We start from the raw sequence: 20,733 nt of genomic DNA on the forward strand, positions 1-20,733 counted from the left end.
GGTAACCCGACATAACCAACTATGCCTCCCTCTTCTTCTCTCGGCCGATCTCCCACGACCACCGCACCTTCCTGCCATTGCTGCCTGCATTCCACCTCAAGGCTTCCGCCCTCTTCGGTCGGCCTCTACCTCGACCGCCACCGATCCCACGCCGCCTTCCCCCTCTCTCCCTTCCTCTCGGACCGACCCCCGAACCCTCTCCTCCTTCTTTGTCTGCCACACCGCCACCCGCTGTTCATCCTCTTCCCTTCGCCTCATCTCCTCCCCTTTCCCTCTGCGGCCGTAGCTCGCTCTACTTCCCCCCAAAAACCCTAGAACCCTCCCACACCACTCTCAGTCCACGGGCCAATAAGGCCCAACACTCACAAACCGAGCCACCCTTCCCCCCCTCCCCCACAAACACACCTCTTCTATCTCATAGGTCCATTCCTTCCTCAGGCCCACTGCGGGCCCATTTCTTTCATTCAACCCTTTCACAGGCCCAAGCCCAACCAGGCCCCCACACCAAACCTCTTTCACACTGCAATCCCCTCCCCTTCCCCACAACCCTGTTCACACTAACTCAGTACGCCCAACCCGGTTTCCCCTCCTAATCCCATTCACACCGAACTGGTTTCCCTCCTCAATCTTGTTCACACCACAACTAGACCACGTCGAGCAACCACATCAGCTTCATTGTCATATATGCGTTCACTTTCTTCTTCGCCAACTTTGGTCCCAACAGCACCATCTTCATCGTGCCTACAGAAATTTTTTCAGCCGGACCTGTACTTGACAGGGTCGACTTTTTTCCACCTGGAAGGAGTTGATGGGGACATCAGAGTCCCTCATTTAGATGATGGAGATAATTAATTGCTTTTATTATTGATCGAGTCAATTTGATTAGTTGCTTTTGTTATTGGTCAAGTCGATTTGGTCATGTGCTTTTGTTTTAGTCAAGTCAATTGGGTTAGCTGTTAAGTCGTGTAATTGGATCAAGTGATTGGATCAATTTTGATATGTAATCAATTGTTTAACTTAGTCAACTGATTGAGGGTCTAATTTTGGGATGTCGTCAATTGTTTGACCTGATGTAAGGCCTATATAAAGGCCACCCATCTCATGATTTAAGGAATTGAATGATTGAATAAAAAATTTTAGTCTCCTTTCTGCTTCTTCTTTTCTTCTTCTTCCTCTCTTTCTCTTCTTCCTCCTCCTTTCCTCTTTCCCCTGCAGTGGTCCTCCATCATATGCTTTCGTGTTTTCGAGCATGGCAGGATAGAGGCGTGGGAGCATGGCAATTGGTTTGATTGAATGGGGATAATATACGAAATGCACATGAGAGAAAACGTCTTAATTATTTATAGTTTATCCCCAAAAACAACCAAAAACAGGGCACACATGGGAAGCGCATAGAGCAAAGATTACTTTTTTCCCCATTTCTTTTTATCTTTTAAAGAGGCAAATTCATGAATTAGTTTATACTCCACCTTTGCGGTGAATTCCTAAGCAGCTAAATTTGCAAATTAGACTGGACTTTGTCTAAAGGTCAATACTATTTACTAAGGCTTAGCCCGATCCAACCTTGATCCTACCTTCCAAACCCAAGCCCTGCTCTTACTCAGACTTCGAGCTTTGAGACAGCTTGGATTTCCTTATCATGTTTTTAATATTTAAAATATAAAAATATTTTTAAAATATATAAAAATAGTAAATATGAATAATTAAATATTGCTAATAATTTACAATATGTTTATTATCCGAGTAAGTACACAACAATAATTGTTAATTACGTCTGCAAATAAATTAAATATAAATAAATAATACGAGAAAATAAAAAATTTAATATCCAAGCACTAACCTGGTCCATTCACCAAACGGGCGAATTGTCCAAGCCCATGTCGGCCCGTGGGCTTAAAGCCTTTGATCACCCGAGCCCGTGCTAAAAGGCTTCGAGCTCGGCTGCGAACCATTCAATTCTCGAGAAATATCGCCCACTCCTTCCGCTTCCTTCTCAACCTCGAGGAATATCGCCCTTCCCTTTCCCCAACCTCTACTCGCAGCGCGGACACGTGGGCTTGAGTAGTACGCGTGGCATGGCAAAAACCTCCCAAGCTCGTGAACCTCAACGACCTCCCTCCCCACCCCAAGAACTCTGTGCCAGAATTATCAAGCCATAATCATCGACAAAAAAGTTCTGAAAACATCCAGAAATTCTCTGCTTAAATTGGTATGATCATGATTTTTTTTTCTTTTTCTATAGTCTTTTTTGGTAAAATTTTGAAAATGTCTTTCGAGCTTATGAGCCAATAAGTTTTGTTACTTTTCATCTAATTCGCGGTTGTGGTTGTATAATTACTATAATTTGGTCAGAAATCTTACGTAATTTAGTTCCAGTGTTCCCATGAAGCCCTAGCATTGAATTCCTTGAGACGAAATATCTGAATGATTTCATTTGCCAGTGCCATGGGCAGCGAACTTATTGATGGGAGTCATGGGAGGCAGTTTTTGGAGTCTATTTGAATTATGAGAGTTATATGTTCGATGTAATGCCTCATTACTCATTTCTTCAATTTCTGTTTTCTAGGGTTTGCCAATGATGCAGGAGGGTCCATACAAACTAGAATTAAGTTTTTTGCTTTATTGATTGATTAGTTTCTGTAGTTCTTCTCCCGAAACGGCAGAGCCGAACTTGATTATTCCATATCAATAATCCTGTGATGTTGTCATGAGCAATGAGACCATGCTACAAGACAGGTCCTAGTGAATTTTTTATGCTTGGTCCAGAGTTTAAGGATAGGTTCAATAATCCTGTGATGGTCTGTTCTCTAAAATAGTGGAAGGATGTTTGGTGTAGTGGAGAGCATCAAATTTTAGGAACCTGGAACTACAGGATAAGCATATTACGAGCATTGGTATTGGTGAGTCTACACAGTTTGTCTTTTTTTTTTGTATGGTTCAATGCATACCTATTTAGATGAAAAACAAACCCAAAAGTCATGAATATGCAATCTGAATTCTTGTTTTGTCTTCCAGAGTGTGACTTCGCATTCTTATGTTTGGTCATATTGCTGTTCACATCATCCTATGTTTTCTCATGAACATTGGGAATGTGCCCTTTTGCAGCTACATCTCTGTCTGCCTTACGATTTTTTGAAATGGCACAAGCTGAAATGAGATCAAGAATACCAAACTGTGATGCTTATTTTGAGACTATCCAGTCAAAAAAGAAGCTACCATATTCTTTACAGGAAGCTTTGACGGCTGCATTTGCACAAATTCTGGTTTCATCATTCCCTGAAGTTCCAGGAGGCAAAGGTTATTATTCACCGTGCATTGCTATTCATGCTTTCTATACTCTCGCATATTAGCCATTGGGATTCTTGCTTTTCCCATTAGTCTGTTCTTTACTGTCACATTTGTCATGATTCATGTTGCCTATTGTAGTTTTGATCATTGAGCAGGTGAATGTGTGTGCCCATGTGACCTTGTTCGCCATTGTGCGTGCATATATGTGCACGCGCAATTGCATGTGCCTGTAGGCATGGTTTGTTTGTCTGTATGTGGTGTGCGAGTGTTCATGTCTCTAATGGTTACCTTGTAGCGAAGATTATTCCATGGTAACATTTGACCTTTTGAAGTTAAAAATTTTTCCTTACAGTTCTCTTTCTCCCCTTCTTGTACAGTAATTGAGATACAAGGTGACACGAATATAATTGATGCTGTCCAAATTCTATCGGAGCACAACATATTGGCTGCTCCTGTAAGAAACTCAGAGGCAGGGGATAGTACAGATTGGAGGGAAAGGTATCTGGGAGTAATTGATTATGCTGCAATCATTCTCTGGGTGTTAGAGAATGCCGAACTTGCTGCTGTCGCTCTATCGGCCGGATCAGCAACGGCTGCAGGAGTGGGAGCAGGTGCTGTTGGTGCGATTGGAGCAGCGGCCTTAGGTGCAACTGGTCCAGTTGCAGTTGCTGGGCTGGCTATTGCTGCTGTTGGTGCCGCAGTGGCTGGTGGAATGGCTGCAGAGAAAGGTATAGGGAAGGATGCTCCCACTGCTGCTGATAGATTGGGAGAAGATTTCTACAAAGTCCTCCTTCAAGAAGAACCTTTTAAATCAACATCAGTAAGCACTTAAGATGTTATGTGTTGTTTCCATGCTATGTGATGAATATATATCCTGAAAGTTGCCAAAAAAAAAAAGCCTTGAAACTTTTCCAATGTTATTAAATCGACATTCCTTTTATTCATCCACAAGGAGTTACCTTTTCTTATGCCAAAGTTAGCCTCTTTTTCTTGTGCTCAGAAATATCAGGGAAAGTTTCTCTTTGTTAATATTGAAAGTCATTCCTTAGCTGATTGATAACTCAATAATTTATGTATATTTATTAGTGGGAAAATATTCTTGGTACCCATGATTATTAAATCTAAAAAGGCTCCTGACACGAATTTAACTAGAGTAATTATCTATTCTTCCATGATTAATTTAATTTTATTTCATTGATGTTGCTGTGATAATGCTTTCATATTCATGTAATCACTATTGACATCTTGTTTTAGGTTAAATCGATTGTGCAGTCATATCGTTGGGCACCCTTCCTTCCTGTTGGGCTAGACAGTTCAATGCTTACTGTAATGCTCTTGCTTTCAAAGTATAGATTGAGAAATGTCCCTGTGATCGAAACTGGCAAGCCTTATATTAAGAATTTTATCACCCAAACAGCAGTAGTACAAGGTCTCAGGCAATGCAAGGGAAGGGACTGGTTTGATTGCATTGCTGCACGCACACTTTCAGATCTTGGACTTCCTTTTATGTCGCATAATGAGGTTACTCCATTTTTTTCGCAAATGCTTTCTGTTCTATCAATCATTGCGCATATACTGATCAACATTGTTATCTTCAAGTTCTGATATTACATGTAGAAATTGTTAGCTTATTTGTTCTTAATTCTTTAGATTTTAAAAGGAGTCAAGGCAATTGCTAAAAGAAAATTCCTGATATCAAGTCCTTTAATAATTCATGATGGCATATAATTTTAATATGCTGCATTGTCTCCACATTAACTCAGTTGGTAAATGTGAAATGTATAGGTATAATACATCAGCTGTTTACTTCTGAAAATTAGGGGATAAGCGTTGTTTTACCATCACCATTGCAATATTGCGAATAGCATAATGACCACAATACTTATAAAGCATCCAAAATATGAGAAATCTAAAAGAACAATGCCCTGATTTCAGAGGACAGTTCTGCATCTTCTTGGTTATTATTTTCCTTAATTTGCATTCAGAAACATGACAAGATTGTAAACCAGATTGTACAAAGATGCTTGAGAAAAATTCTAGATGTGGTTGATAGTAGCTTTTCCTTCTATCAGAATGTAATTAGCAAATTAAAACTCTTGGAACAATGAAAGAAAGTTCTATATTAATCTTATCATGAGAAAGTGTTAGGCCAAAACAAAGATTTGGCTCATTCTAGGGAAATCCAGGAAAAAAAGATCAATTAACCTATGGGACATTGTGAGGGCTGGTCATTGCTTGTTCTAATGCCTCAGGTTAGTTTTGGGAATTTCCATGAAGTCACTCAAAATAGAGAGCTCTAAGAACAAGCCAAGATTCATTAGAATTTACTGGCATGCTATATCACCTATTTATAATTCTGCTCGTTATAATCCAAGTCTTAGTGGCTGTATTCACTTCATAGTCCTCAAATATCTGAAAACTTAAAAGGTAACCTTCACTCATTATTTTTCACCTTTAAGAGGGAAGCTTCACCCAGGGGATGAACTGTGTATTAGACATGGCAACAGGCAAGCACAAACATAAGAAATATCATGAAATTTGTACCTGATGGATGTTAATGCATGAGATACCAGTTACTATATGCAGCTGAAATTGCAAGGTTGCTGAACTAATATTATTTCCATATTTGACTTCTGCATTTTGTAATACAATACCGTGTAGAAGAAATCCTATACTTTCGCATATCATAGAAAATCATCTCTTTTCTCATACATAGTGGTGAAGTAATTGAAGAAAGGTGGGGGTATGTAGACTTCCTTGCTTTTCCTGTCAATCCACTTTTCAAGAAGATGAAGAATTGGTACACTCTAGTATTGGTTGTCAGGTTATTAGCATCAATAGCGATGAATTGATCCTGGAAGCATTCAAACGAATGAAGGACAACAAGATAGGTGGCCTTCCTGTTGTCGAGGGACCTGGACGCAAAATTGTTGGAAGTTTGTGCCTACGTGACATCAAATTCTTGTTGCTCAAGCCTGACCTGTTTTCCAATTTCAGGTATTAAATTTTGCAACTGATTTAAATGTTGAATGATGGTTGCCTATACTTCCAGAAAGACAAAACAAGCATTTCAAGTTTGTCATTGTTATAAAATCCGCATAAGAAATCTTCCAAAAGCTTACATATGGAGATGGCATGGAATCAAAACATTTGACCATCGCAATCGATGATATATATATATATATATATATATATATATATATATATATATATATATATATATATATATATATATATATATATGTAATGGAGGCAGTTTGCTCTTCTCTTATTTCTTTAAGCAGGAGTTTAGTTGTGCAGGTGGGATTTTTTCCGACGCCGTATGGTTTTTCACTTATTATTTGACTGATGCAATTGTTATTTAATTTTGTCACTTGCATTCAGGCAGCTAACTGTTATGGATTTCATGAAGATCATAGGCTATACAATGGCATCACTAGCAACATGTGCACCTGATGCCTGCCTTGGAAGTGTGATTGATAGCCTGGCATCGAAATCTGTTCATCGGATTTATGTAGTTGAGGGAGATGACATTGAAATAGTTGGTGTTGTGACACTCAGGGATGTCATCTCTTGCTTTATCTACGAACCTTCTGATCATTTCGATAACTATTTTGGATTTGCAATGAAGGAGATGCTGAACCAGTGAAGTCGTAGGACACTTAATCATCCAGATCACATCCATAAGCACTGTTAGCCAGAAATTTCCAGGACACATTCTGTATTTCGCTGCTAATTTCGTACTTCCTATGCTGATAATTTGATAAATTAATAGTTACCCAGCGTTGTGTGGTGTTAAGTAAGTTGTACTGCCAGTATCAAGGTGTCATGCAGGTGGTTGCATGGCTAGTAGATGTGTCTTCCTTTCTTCTTGGGACTGGAGGAATTGAATGAATATTGTGCTTTTAGTCAAGAGACTGCTATATATGCTTTAAATGAGAGAAGTACTCCAGTTTGCTTAAATCTGTCAAAATCTACTGGTTTTTTGAGTTATAAATAAGGTTGTGATAATTGTTTTTATTGTTTAATTTCGACATAAAAGAGATAAGATACAAAATAAAAACACTACAAACTAGCATCTCAATCTAATACCACCAACGAGGTTACACCCCTAAGCTTCAGCAAGCACCAAGAAAGCCAAACTTTAGGGTGGTAGATCACCTTGTAACTCCTAATTGCCTTTTAACCCTCCATTCGCCAACCAAATCCACAGGTTCCCCTCCCTAAAAATGTGTGAAGCCTAGACAATTGGCAGGACTTTCTTCAACTACCAATATCTCTTAATAGAGGATGCTGCTTGGGGTAGGGGTGGCAATCAGTCGAGTCGGGTTAGACAGAATGCAGGTAGGATCGGATACATGATAGATCGAAAATCCATCAATCCAAAATTGAGCTGTTCATAAATCGAAAATCTATCAATCCAAATCCGATTTATTTATTAATTAGGTCAAATATATACATTCGAACTTGATCATTTTATTAAATAGGTAATCCAACTTGATTTACAATGACTTGTAACAACTTAAATAAGTTAAATGGTTAAACATTGCCACCTCTAGCTTGGAGTTTGTAGAGTGGCAACTAAATACATTAATCATTGTATTTGAGTGGCCACACTTGTATTAGCTTTATATTGATAAAATGCTGTGCATATCCCCTACCAAGTTGAAATCCTTGCAGCCAAAGCATGAATAACTCTACCCCCATTACATCTAAGAAAATAGCTCCTGCCAAAGATGCATCAAAATCTAATTTAAGCACTCCATCTAACTGAAATGGAAGAAGAAGAAGAAGAAGGAGAGGGGTCACAAGTACCCAAACCATCCCAATGCCTTGCTATGATGCTGAGATGTTGAGATGACCTTGAGATTACAAGCAGAAAGAAACTCTTTTGCAAGGTAGATATAGCTTTAGATGATAAAGCCTCTGTGCTGGCTTTCCTGCAGTCCATTTTAGCTAGTATAAAAAGGCTCTGTTATGATCTCTTTCTCATATCTCTGCTTGGTAATGATGGAAACTGATCATCCATGGACTTCCATCCAGCATAAACCTTTATCTGAAAATTTTCTAAAAGGTAAATTTTGTAATTACGCATCCTAATAGAGACCTTTTTCGTAGTTTTGTTACAAAACAATATTAATTAGTGTACCTTTAAAAAAGGAAAGTATTGCCACATGTCATCCGATCCTGTTAATCACAACCATCGGCTCATCCATGCGTACTCCATGTATTTAGAATGGCAATTTCGGTAAATCTGCATCAATCCCAGCCCTTATTTGTAATTCCATTTACCTAGTAATATAAATATACGAAAGTCCCTCCCCTTATTTGTAAATTTGTGTGTGTTTCTTCATACATATCGGATAAATATATATTTCTTGCTACTTTCCACTTTCTATTTTCCAATAATCATGCAAGTCTTGTTACTTTCATGTTTAATCATTTAATGTGGAGGGTAATAGCGCATATCCTGCTGATATCTCGCCTCACCGAGATCATAAGCATCAGCTCATGCCCAAGGAGCCACTATTCACGTCCAAAACGGACTCTCCCATGCACACGTTAAAGGAAATCTTATTGCTATCATTATCCCGTCCTTCTCTCCTGTAATTGGTATACATAACTGGAAACATTTTAAACCAGATCCTAAAAAAAAGGATCACATGGATCTCATACTTGTAAATGTATACCTCACGTATGAAATAAAATCTCAAGCAAGAGATTATTCTCCAAAGACCAGGTTACGTCTTTATGGTATCAGAGCCACCCACAGGTCCTACCTCCTCTCCAATGGCCTCCAATGGTTCCTCCTCCCAATTCATCTCTCCGTCCCAATCCCCAACCCTTTCCACTCTCAAAATTACCCCAACTATCAAGCTCACGAGGGATAACTATCTGGTTTGGCGCGCCACTCTGCTTGCGGTCTTCAATAGCCATGCACTAACTGGCTATCTCGATGGCACCATCTCTGCTCCGAGCATCACCCTCGCTGATGATACCTCTAATCCCTCTCACTCGAAATGATTCCGTATGGATCAGCTTCTCATGAGCTGGATCCTCTCTACTTTATCTGAACCTCTTCTTCCATTTATTGTCAACTCGACTTCTTCTCATGCTCTATGGAGCTCTCTTGGAAAAATGTTTTCTGCTGAAACATCTGCTAGAGAATTACATCTCCGTCAGCTCTTAAAAGATACTGTCAAAGGCGACAATTCTATCTCTAAATATTTTTAGAAAATTCGATCCATCACTGATAGTCTTGCTTCATTAAACAACCTGTTCATGATTCAGAATTGTTTCACTACATTCTTGGTGGTCTCTCTAGAGAATATCTCCAATTTGTTACTGCTATCACAGCCCAGGGTCGCAAGCACAGCTTTGAGGAACTCTACAGCTTACTCCTCAACCACGAGTCTCAGCTGGAGCTTTTCCAAGCCAAAACTGACCCCAAGCAAAGTTTATTCATGGCTTCTCACCAGCGGCCACCTTCCTCTGGGTCGTGTCCACACTACAACAGAGGCAAATCTAGGAACTTCTCACTGCGCCCTCCTTCTCACTCTTACTATCAACCTCCTGCTCATCAGCACTATAGGGCTCATAGCCGTCATCCCTATGGTGGTCACCATTATCAGGGCTCCTCCTCCATGCATCCGTATCAGCAAGGAATCATGGGCCTATGCCCTGTTATCTGCCAGATCTATGGTGGGACGGGCCACTCTACACTAGACTGCTCTCACCGTATGAATCGGTCTTATCATCCTCCTGTTCAAGCTTATGCGGCTGTGACTTCTCCTGCTATTCAGGATTAGGCATGGTATCCTAACTCTGGCGCCACATGCCATGTTACTTCTGATGCTGGGCAACTTCTTGAGTCTACACCATATCAGGGCAATGAGCAAGTGTGGGCGATGGATCAGCCATAGACATCACTAATATTGGTAACATGACTCTCCACACCAACTCTTCTTCTTTCTTTCTTCCCAGAGTCCTTCATGTCCCTTCAATTCGCAAAAATCTTCTATCAGTTTCTCAGTTTACTAAAGAGCATAAAGTCTTCTTTGAATTTCATTCTTGGGGTTTTCTAGTCAAGGACACTCAAACGCAAGCCATTCTGGCTCAGAGACATCTTAAAGGAAGTCTGTATCAATTCGACGGTCCTCCTCCACTTCAATGCCTTGCCACCCATGCTTCATCAGACGTCTGGCATCACCGACTGGGCCATCCCTCTCTTCCAGTCAGGCGGCGGATTTTCTCATCATCCTTTATCACATCTACCAGCTCGTCTCCATCCTTTTGACTGCTTGTCCTCTTGGCAAGGCTCACAGACTACCATTTTTTCTTTTTGAACCGTGTGTTTCTCGTCCTCTTGAATTAATATGTTTTGATGTCTGGGGACCAGCACCAGTTCTATCTTCTACTGGTCATCGTTTCTTTGTTATTTTTATTGATGTATTTTCTCGTTATTGTTGGATTTTCTCTATGTTTCATAAATCTGAGGTGTTATCTGATTTCATTTCCTTCAAAAAGGCTATGAAAAATCAGTTTTCTTCTTCTATCTGCATGCTTCAAGCTGACAATGGTGGAGAGTATGTTAACAATATTTTTACTACATATCTCAAATCTCATTGCATCCAGCATCGCACCACATGCCCGTATACTCCTCAACAGAATGGGTTTTCCAAGCGGAAGCATCGTCGCATCATTGAAACTGCTCTCACCATGATGGCCCATGCCTCTATCCTTTCACACTTTTGGCAGCCAGCTTTTCAGACTGCAGTTTATCTTATTAACCGCATGCCAACTCCAGTTTTGGGGAACCGGTCTCAACTGGAAGTACTCTTTGGCAAAGTTTCGGTGTATGACTCTCTCAAGATATTTGGCTGCCAATGCTTTTCCTGGACTCGTCCTCTTAATTCCAACAAGTTCGAGGATCGATCGAGACCTTGTGTCTTTTTGGGATACCCATCCAATTAGAAGGGATGCATCCGCTATGATATATCTGGAGAGAGATTTCTCATCTCTAGACATGCTTTTAATGAATCTATTTTTTCCTTTTGTAGATCTCAAGGCTATAGGTCCCTCTCCCTCTACTATACCCGCACCCTCCTCCTCTCTCCTTGTTCCCTTCCCACCCATCCATCACCACACGCCACCTCCTCTGCCCTCTCTCTTCCGCTAAGCCTCCTCCACCACCACTTCCTCTTTCCCTTCCCCTAATCCGTCTTCCCAACCAACCACCCCACCAAGCTCACCCGACCACCACTTCTCCTCTCCTCATATTTCTCCACCACCTCAACACCAGATGGTCACCCGATCTCAAGATGGAACCCGCCCTCCTCCTCCCTCCAGATATCTGGATTTTCTTACCCTACGCCATCCCATCCCATCTTGTTATGTCCTTAGATTCTCCACTATTGACAGAGCCTCACAATTTCATAGAGGCTAGTAAAAGTCCTTCCTGGCGCGATGCTATGCTCCAGGAGTTTAATGCCTTACTCAAAAATTAGACCTGGGTTTTGGTTCCTCGCATGCCAGATATTCATATCATTGGATCAAAATGGGTATACAAGATTAAACAACGGTCTGATGGCTTGATCGAGCAGTTCAAAGCACGCCTTGTCTCCAAGAGCTTTCATCAACAATACGGTTTAGATTATGAGGAGACTTTCTCTCCTGTGGTCAAACCCACCACTATATGCCTCATCATCAGCCTGGCTATCTCTCGCGGTTGGCAGATTAGACAGCTTGATGTTAAGAATGCCTTTCTTTATGGTGATTTGTCGGAAACCGTATATATGACTCAACCGCAGGGGTTTGTGGACGTTGATCATCCTTATCATGTATGCCACCTGAAGAAAGCTTTGTATGGCCTTAAGCAGGCCCCTAGAGGTTGGTTTCACAAACTAAGATCAGCTCTTCTTCTTCTTGGTTTTTCACATTGTTCTTTGGACTCTTCGATGTTTGTTCATCATAGTGCCTCCACTCTTACAGTTTTCCTTATATATGTGGACGACATCTTGGTGACAGGCAATGATTCCAGTCATATTGATCGTACCCTGCACCTTCTCTCTCAGCAGTTTGATATCAAAGATCTTGGACCTCTCAATTTCTTCCTTGGTATTCAAGCCCAACGGAATTCTGACGGTCTCTATCTCAGCCAGCAAAATTATATTTTAGATCTTCTTTCCAAGTCCAAGATACTAGAAGCAAAGCCCTGTTCTACTCCACTATCCATGACCACTGTTCTATCTAAACATGATGGTGATCTCATTCATGATGCAACTGAGTACAGGAGCTTGGTGGGTGCTTTGCAGTACCTCACCATCACTAGACCTGACATATCTTATGCTGTGAATCAACTCTGCCAACATATGCAAACACCAAGAACTCCTCATTTGGCAGTAGTCAAACGGGTCTTACGTTATCTTAAAGGTTCCATACACAAAGGGCTCTTTTACTCAGCCCGTTCTTCCTCCACTGTTTCCATCTTCTCTAATGTTGACTGGGCTGGAGATAAGGATGATCATCGCTCTACCTCCGATTTTTGTGTCTTTCATGGATCACATCTAATCGGATGGTCGGTGAAGAAGCTGACTGTTATCTCCAGATCGAGTATAGAGGCTGAGTACCGATCACTGGCCAATACTACTGCTGAAGCTGTCTAGATCAAAAGGTTACAATGTGATCTTGGTCTTTCTTCTACAGAGCCACCGGTTCTCTTTTGTGACAACATAAGTACTACTTATCTTGCCTCCAATCCGGTGCATCACAATAGATCAAAACACATAGATATCGATCATCATTTTATCAGAGATTAGATCACTCAAGGCTACATCCAATTGCGGTATATCACTACTCAGGAGCAAATTGCTGATATTTTCACTAAAGCATTTCTTTCTCCACGTTTTGGATACTTAATTTTGGGGGGGGGGGGGGAGGGTGGTAATAGCACATATCCTGCTGATCTCTTGCCTCACCGAAATCATAGGCATCAGCTCACACCCAAGGAGCCGCTGTTCACATTCAAAACGGACTCTCCCATGCACACGTTAAAGGAAAGCTCATTGCTGTCATTATCCCGTCCTTCTCTCCTATAATTGGTGTACATAACTGGAAACATTTTAAACTAGATCCTAAAAGATAGGATCACATGGATCTCATACTTGTAAATATATACCTCACGTATGAAATAAAATCTCAAGCAAGAGATTATTCTCCAAAGACCAAGTTACGTCTTTAGAGAGGAACATTTTCTTATTTTTAACACAAACAAAATGGCGTTAATATTTTTTAAGATAATCATTGGATGATTATAAGAACAAGGAGTCAAGATAATCTTTCAAAACTTCAACTTGCTCCACTACAAAAAAATCAGGCATTGTCGACACTTTTTATTATCTATACCGACGCTTATAAGCGTCATTAGTTTTATTACCGATGCTTTATAAGGCGTTGCAAAAGCGTCGACAATGTGAGTGTTGAAAATATTATCGTGTCGGCTAATAGCAACGCTTAATCGCGTCGCTAGTTAGTTACGCTAGAAAGCGTTGCTAATATTTTTTGTAACAACGCTTTAAAGCGTCGTTATAATTGTTTGTTTTTAAAAAATTTTAAAAAATTAAAACACTCTCTCTCTCTCTCTCTCTCTCTCTCTCTATATATATATATATATATATATATATGCTAAACATATACTCAACAAAAGTCGTATTATTACATAATCAAACATATTATTTGAAATAATTATATTGTCAAATATGATTACATTTACATTGTCAATTGAGGATCGACATATATAAGTCGGCATTTCTCCATTTTTTCTGTAGTGTTCCAAGTGTCCAATTTGAGGATCGGCCACCTGATAGAGTTTCTAGAGGTATTATTGTGTTTTTTCAACAAGTTGTAAATTTTTTATTTTAATTTATTTTAATATAGTTCTGGCATCATCTTATACTCTATAATGATCCCTTTATCATTTTTGTATACGAATATGTTTTCGTTTATATTATATATATAGAATCCTTTTTTGTGATTAAATCTATTTTTTTTGTGTTTGTCAATAAAGAACAAAATTCTCAACAAACGAAAATGAGGTGCAACAATGAAAAACAATTTTTGGGTGCATACACTTATAGCTGCTATAGTTCGGCACATAATATTATTTGTACATAAATCCTCAATATGCATCAACTGAGAACAAGCCATACACAAGTCCAGAGTCTAAAGTATTTGTATATATTAGGGTAGGTTGTAGTGAGGGAATTGGGTGATCATGGGCTTGGTTACAATATTACATTTCATTACTGAAACCGACATTGATTAATTTATTTGCTTGATATTCAGGAAGATGAAGATCAATGGGATGCAAATGAAAGATATGACCCTGATTCCAATAGTGAAAGGGATGATTCTTCCCCAGTAGATGAGACATCATGGTACCTTTCTTCCTTGTCTCATGTTAGTTTGCTACTTTTCATTAGTTATATACTTCTTTCTGGAATTCCTTGTGCTTTCAGCAGACCTCCTGCAAAAATATCCAGAGCATAAGATCTGAGAAGAGGACTTTGTTGAAAAGGAAGTGAAAGATCAGGTATTTGCTTGTTCTGCTATTTTTCTGCTACATTTCCAAAGTGAATTGTTAATACAAATAATATCAATATATTAAAATTATTTCTATCAGTTTTGTAGATTGCCACCTGCTGAAGTCTAAGGACTTATTTCCATTTCTTATATTTAGAAGAAATTCAAGCTATTAATTATTTTCCCCCGAAGGATATGCAATTGCATATGGCAACTTATCTTTATATTAGTATTTAAAAGATCCTTATCGACCTAAAAAATTAATAGCTCAAGCCACTGAGGTATTATGGTTTTTTTATTCTTTCAAGTGCCACAAAGAGAATCTTTTAAAACGTTATGCTGCTTCTAATCTATCAGCAAAATAGTTTCTCTTGAAAATGTTTCATGACATCTATCCTGTGCTGAAATACTTGGATATGTTTTTGGTACCTTGCTGCATGATTTTTGCAAAGCTGGATTCTTCAGTGACATATCACCCTTTTTTTAAGTTATTAACAACCGATTAACTGGGAGGTACCTGGGCTTCCCTAGACACAATCCGTATGCCTCATATATGCTCCACCAGTTTTATTCCTTCGAAATGAACCTGAAGCTGATTAAACCATGTACCCATTCATGTAAAGAGCTGATAAATTTGTTTTGGAAGTTGATTATGTTTTTATTTCTTCAGAACATTGAACAGTCCTAGACATTGGCAACTACTAGAAAACTTATGAATGCATTTTGATCATGTCATTAGTGAAAATTTGTAAAGTACATGAACCCCAGGTCAAGATGTTAATAGATGCAACCTTGATGCTATGAATTTGGAGATATTTAGGTCCTTTGTTATAAAAGTTGGGTCCTCTAACTAACTTTGATATTAAAGATGGTATTAAAGGTGATAAATTAGTTCTCCTATTGTATTATTGTTACACGACTCAAAACTGAGGAAGACCGCATGGTTGGACCTTGTCATATAGTTAGCACTGTTTTGAGCTTGTGGACTTTTCGTTTTGATATGAATTCAAAGTTTTTACTCAAGCATTTCCTAAAGTTTATGGTTTCTTTTTTTTTTCAATTAAATAAGTAATCTGTTCGTTGCAAGCATTGATCCCTTGATGTTTTCACTGCTGCCTTTTTTAATCATTCAAGCTTATCAAACTTATGGTTCGAGTGTCACCATTGGGTTAGTAGCAGCTTTTAGTTTGCTGCTACTGCCAAAAGTGTTGGAAAAAAAAAAAAAACCCTTAAAGGCGCACGCGGCCAAAATCTCGGGCCGCGTGTGCATTTGAGAAAAGAAAAAAAGGTAACGCCCAGCGGGCGTTACGCGTTTGAAAACGGACGCGCTTGAAAACGCGTCCGCAAAAGAACAAATAGCCCCTGTAAAAATTTCTATTTAAACTCCTTGATTTCATCTCTTTGAGAGCACGAAAAATTTAAGAAAAATAGTAAAAAAATTCTGAAAAAATTCTTCTCCCTCTTAGCCACTTCAAAATTTTGTTTTTACATTTTTTATTCAGTTTATTTAGTTCTTTTCATTCCGTTCTTTGCTGGATCTGCAAGTCCGATCGGGTTCGCTTTGACTTCTTCCGAGACGTGCCGAAGAAGAAGTTGTAGGGTCGTCGTATCTCCGAGAAGGATTGTCGGGTGACCCGTACGTGGGGGCAAATACTTCTTTGGGACAGCGTCTACGCGCTTCGACCTGCCTTCAATCAGGCTACTTTCTTCTACTTTTATTTTTAATTTAATATTAGTAGGTTTGTAGGATTTGAAATTCTATAATATAAATTTATTAAATACATAGATTTATTTTGTGCTAGAATAGATTTATCTTGCATTGAAATAGAATTATTTGGATGCCGAATAATATGCATGTATATTATTCCCTTTAAGATTTTCCTTTAATTGAATTAATAGATTTATTGTTTATTTATATGATTTATTGCTAACAATCCAAAGAAGTATTTGTTTTTTTTTTGTTAGTAATATATAATTAATTAAATTCTTTATTACAATTGTGGCATATTAGATTTTAATTGCAATAATTGTTTTTGCTAGCACATCATTAATAATAAATTATTCTAAAGAGTTAATAATTTGGTTAACCTCCAAGAGGTTTATTATACCTCCATTTGGACTCCTCAAGAAGTAATTTCCAGATCCCATTCAAACGGAAAATTCGGAAATTGGTTGATATATAATAATTAATCTATTGAATTGACTTATTAGATCTCAATCAATTATTTTAATAAAGGAATAAATCTTATAATTCATTGAATTGACTTATTAGATCTCAATCAATTATTCTAATAAAGAAATAAATCTTTTAATTCATTGAATTGACATCTTAATTACAATAATTGATTTGCTACAAAATTAGTAATTAATTATTCTAATAAGAAAATAAATCAATTCTACTATATATAATTTATTGAATTGATAAATTAGATTTCAATTACAATAATTGTTTGCTAGAATTAAATTTAGTAATCAATTGTTACTAATTCGGAAAGGTCAAACGAAAAATTCAAAAATTAGTTAATTCGTTTAAATTTGCATTTAGGTTATTTTAAATATTGAATTTGTGTGATTTCTAGTGATTATATCCACTAACTAATAGTGTCTAAGAAAAGCTTGTCAAAAAGGCATACATGCCTAAGAAAGGCTGGTACTTAAGTGAGCCTAGTGCTCCACCACCGATCTGTAGCTGATCTGACTGTTAGTTTTTTTTGGATATATCAATTAGACATCCAAAGTTCAATATAAATATTAGTGCAATCTTTTGACATAGATTTTTTGCCTTCAATCAGGTTTCTGTCTCTATTCTGTAACCCTGATCCTATGGCCTCAAACACTAGTGACCACCTTAGTGCCAAACCTGAAAAATTTGATGGCCATAACTTTAGAAGGTGGCAGAACCAAATGCGGTTCTAGCTCACGACATTATGATTAATCTCAGCCATAGGTGAAAGTACTACCGAAGTTGATAATGGGTCCAACCCAACTACCTCTTTCAACACTGAACATTCTGCCTCCACTGGCACACCCTCTAGGACACCTGATGAGATAGATTATCATTGTATCCATAAAATCCTAGGTGCTCTTTCTGAGAGGCTGTATGATATCTATTACACAGCCAAGAGTGCCAAAGAACTCTGGGACACCCTAGATAGCAAATATGGTCTTGATGATGCTGGGGTAAAGAGGTTCAAGGCCTCTGATTTCAATAAGTTTAGGATGGTGGACTCAAAGCCTATGAATGACCAAATTCATTAATTTGAAACCCTGATCCACCAGCTTAGGGCTAATGGAACCAATTTGGATGAATCATTCCAGGTAGCCTGTCTGATAGATAAACTACCTACTTTCTGGTCTGATTTTGCCAAGACCCTGAGCCATACCCAAGGAGTTCTCACCCTAACCCAAGTCTTAAACTCCATTAGGATTGAAGAGCAGCATAGGCTCAGAAATAATACCTCTAATGGATCCAAGAATAATGCATATAATGTAGAGGCTCCTCCTAAGAAAAATCAGAACCGACCCTTCCGTAAGAATTTCAAGAAGAAACCCTACAACCCTAGAAACCCTAACCACCACTACAATGGGAAGCCTATTCAATCCCAGGAGCAGAAGAAGAAGAAAGAGGAAGATGGTGCCCGTTTCTGTTATGTGTGTGGTCGGACCAACCATTTGTCTCCCCAGTGCTTCTATAAGAAGACTGCACCTCTTCAATCTAAGAAGAAGGGTCCACACACATCCAGTGCTCAAGTCAACATGGTGACTTCCGGCGCTGGCTCCTCTGAGACAGCTTTCAGGTCTGTTTCCTTCACTCCTGAAGTTAACATGACTTTACAAGCACTTGATTGGTGGATTGATACCGGAGCTGGTATTCATATTTGTTCGGATCGCTCCTGGTTTTCTTCTTACCAGATCTCAAGTGGAGGAGCTGTGATCATGGCAAACAGCTCGGAGGCGCGTGTGTTAGGAGTAGGACGTGTGGACTTAAAGCTTACATCTGGAAAAGTCCTATCCCTGCACGGCGTCCAACATGTTCCAGTTGTTAGGAGAAATCTCATTAGTGGTTCCTTGCTTGTCCAGCAAGGCTTTCGTCTTGTTTTTGAGTCCAATAAGGTTGTAATTTCTCATGGTGTAATGTTTATTGAAAAAGGATTCCTCAGTGAAGGATTGTTCAAGTTGAATGTAATAGCTCCTTCAATAAATGAAAATTTTTTGATTATGAATATAGAACCCCCTTCTATTTGGCATGGTAGATTAGGTCATATAAATTATAATTCAATTAAGCAACTTATGAACCTAAATCTAATACCAAAAAGTGATCTTAAGAACCATGAGAAATGTCAAATTTGTGTAGAAGCTAAACTCCCTAGGAAGCCTTTTAAATCCGTTAATAGGGATTCAGATCTATTAGAGTTGATCCGTAGTGATGTTTGTGACTCTGGTAGAACTTCTAGAGGAGGTAACAAATATTTTGTGACCTTCATAGATGATCTATCCAAATTCTGTTATATCTATTTAATTAAAACCAAGGATGAGGTGCTCAGCAAATTTAAAATATTTAAGATCGAAGCTGAGAACCAACAAGAAAAGAAAATTAAAATTCTGAGATCAGATCGGGGAGGTGAATATACATCCAATGATATAACTCAATTTTGTGAAGATCATGGAATCATTCATGAAGTGACTGCACCCTATTCTCCCCAATCAAATGGAGTAGCGGAAAGGAAGAATAGAACTTTAATGGATATGGTGAACTCCATGCTTATAAGCTCAGGAGTGCCAGAAAATTTGTGGGGGGAAGCTCTTGTTTCAGCCTGTTATATCCTTAATAGGATTCCCTCTAAAAATAATGATCTAACCCCATATGAAGTTTGGAAACATAAAAAACCTAATCTTAGCTATTTAAAAGTGTGGGGGTGCTTGGCAAAAGTAAAAATACCTGATTTTAAGAGAAAGAAAATAGGGCCTAAAACAGTGGATGCCATATTCATAGGTTATGCAGCCAATAGTAATGCCAATAGATTTCTAGTGATAAATTCAGAAGAAAGTGATATTAGTAACAATACCATCATAGAAGCCAGAGATGCAACATATTTTGAAGACACCTTTCCACTTAAGACTAGAGTAAATAGTGGTATAGCTAGTAGCTCTAGTAGAATAAGGACAAGTGAAGTAGAAGTAGAAGCAGAACCTAGAAGGAGTAAGAAATCCAGGGTAGAGAAAATATTTGGAGATGACTTCTATACTTTTCTTATAGAGGACTCCCCAACTACCTTTGAGGACGCAATGAAATCCTTGGATTCACCTTTTTGGAGAGAAGCTGTGGACAATGAGATGCAGTCAATTATCCAAAATCATACTTGGGAATTGACTGATCTTCCTCCTGGTTGTAAAACTATAGGGTGCAAATGGATCTTTAAGAAGAAACTTAGGCCTGATGGCTCCGTAGATAAATTTAAGGCTAGATTAGTTGCCAAGGGCTTTACTCAGAGACCTGGGGTAGATTTCTTTGATGTTTATGCACCTGTAGCTAGGATAACTACTATTAGGGTCCTTATAGCATTAGCCTCCATTCATAGATTAGTGATTCATCAGATGGATGTTAAGACAGCTTTTCTAAATGGAGACTTAAATGAAGAAATTTATATGGACCAACCAGAGGGATTTAAAACCCCAGGCCAAGAAAATAAAGTTTGCAGACTAGTTAGATCTCTTTATGGTCTTAAACAAGCACCCAAGCAATGGCACTTGAAATTTGATGAAACCATAATGACATTTGGATTTGAAATCAATAGCACAGACAAATGTGTATATCATAAGAGAGTTGGACACAAATTTGTGATCTTGTGCCTTTATGTAGATGAT

At 38.6% G+C, this 20,733-nt stretch overlaps 1 protein-coding gene across 2 annotated transcripts; it reads left to right on the plus strand.

The window, feature by feature from the left end:
- The first annotated feature begins 1,964 nt into the window (after positions 1-1,964).
- On the plus strand, positions 1,965-7,251 carry LOC103724143 (SNF1-related protein kinase regulatory subunit gamma-1-like). 2 transcript variants are annotated; one of them, XM_008815309.3, is made up of 6 exons: positions 1,965-2,209; positions 3,106-3,297; positions 3,666-4,108; positions 4,543-4,809; positions 6,113-6,285; positions 6,673-7,251. In XM_008815309.3, exons 2-6 carry the CDS (start codon positions 3,138-3,140, stop codon positions 6,935-6,937), a joined length of 1,308 nt encoding a protein of 435 aa, XP_008813531.2. In that variant the 5' UTR covers positions 1,965-2,209; positions 3,106-3,137; the 3' UTR covers positions 6,938-7,251. The 2 variants fall into 2 exon arrangements, with proteins under 2 accessions (XP_008813531.2, XP_038972484.1); XM_039116556.1 differs by having other exon boundaries at positions 1,965-2,186; positions 3,103-3,297.
- Positions 7,252-20,733: the final 13,482 nt, after the last annotated feature.

The sequence above is a fragment of the Phoenix dactylifera genome, unplaced genomic scaffold (assembly GCF_009389715.1).
Source record: "Phoenix dactylifera cultivar Barhee BC4 unplaced genomic scaffold, palm_55x_up_171113_PBpolish2nd_filt_p 000112F, whole genome shotgun sequence".
Taxonomy (NCBI): domain Eukaryota; kingdom Viridiplantae; phylum Streptophyta; class Magnoliopsida; order Arecales; family Arecaceae; genus Phoenix; species Phoenix dactylifera.

Bases quoted from the DNA above. Each gene is read 5' to 3' on its own strand.
- LOC103724143 (XM_008815309.3), top strand. From the start codon at position 3,138: ATGGCACAAGCTGAAATGAGATCAAGAATACCAAACTGTGATGCTTAT. The intron at 4,109-4,542 runs GTAAGCACTTAA...ATCTTGTTTTAG, and splicing joins AACCTTTTAAATCAACATCA to GTTAAATCGATTGTGCAGTC. The intron at 6,286-6,672 runs GTATTAAATTTT...ACTTGCATTCAG, and splicing joins GACCTGTTTTCCAATTTCAG to GCAGCTAACTGTTATGGATT.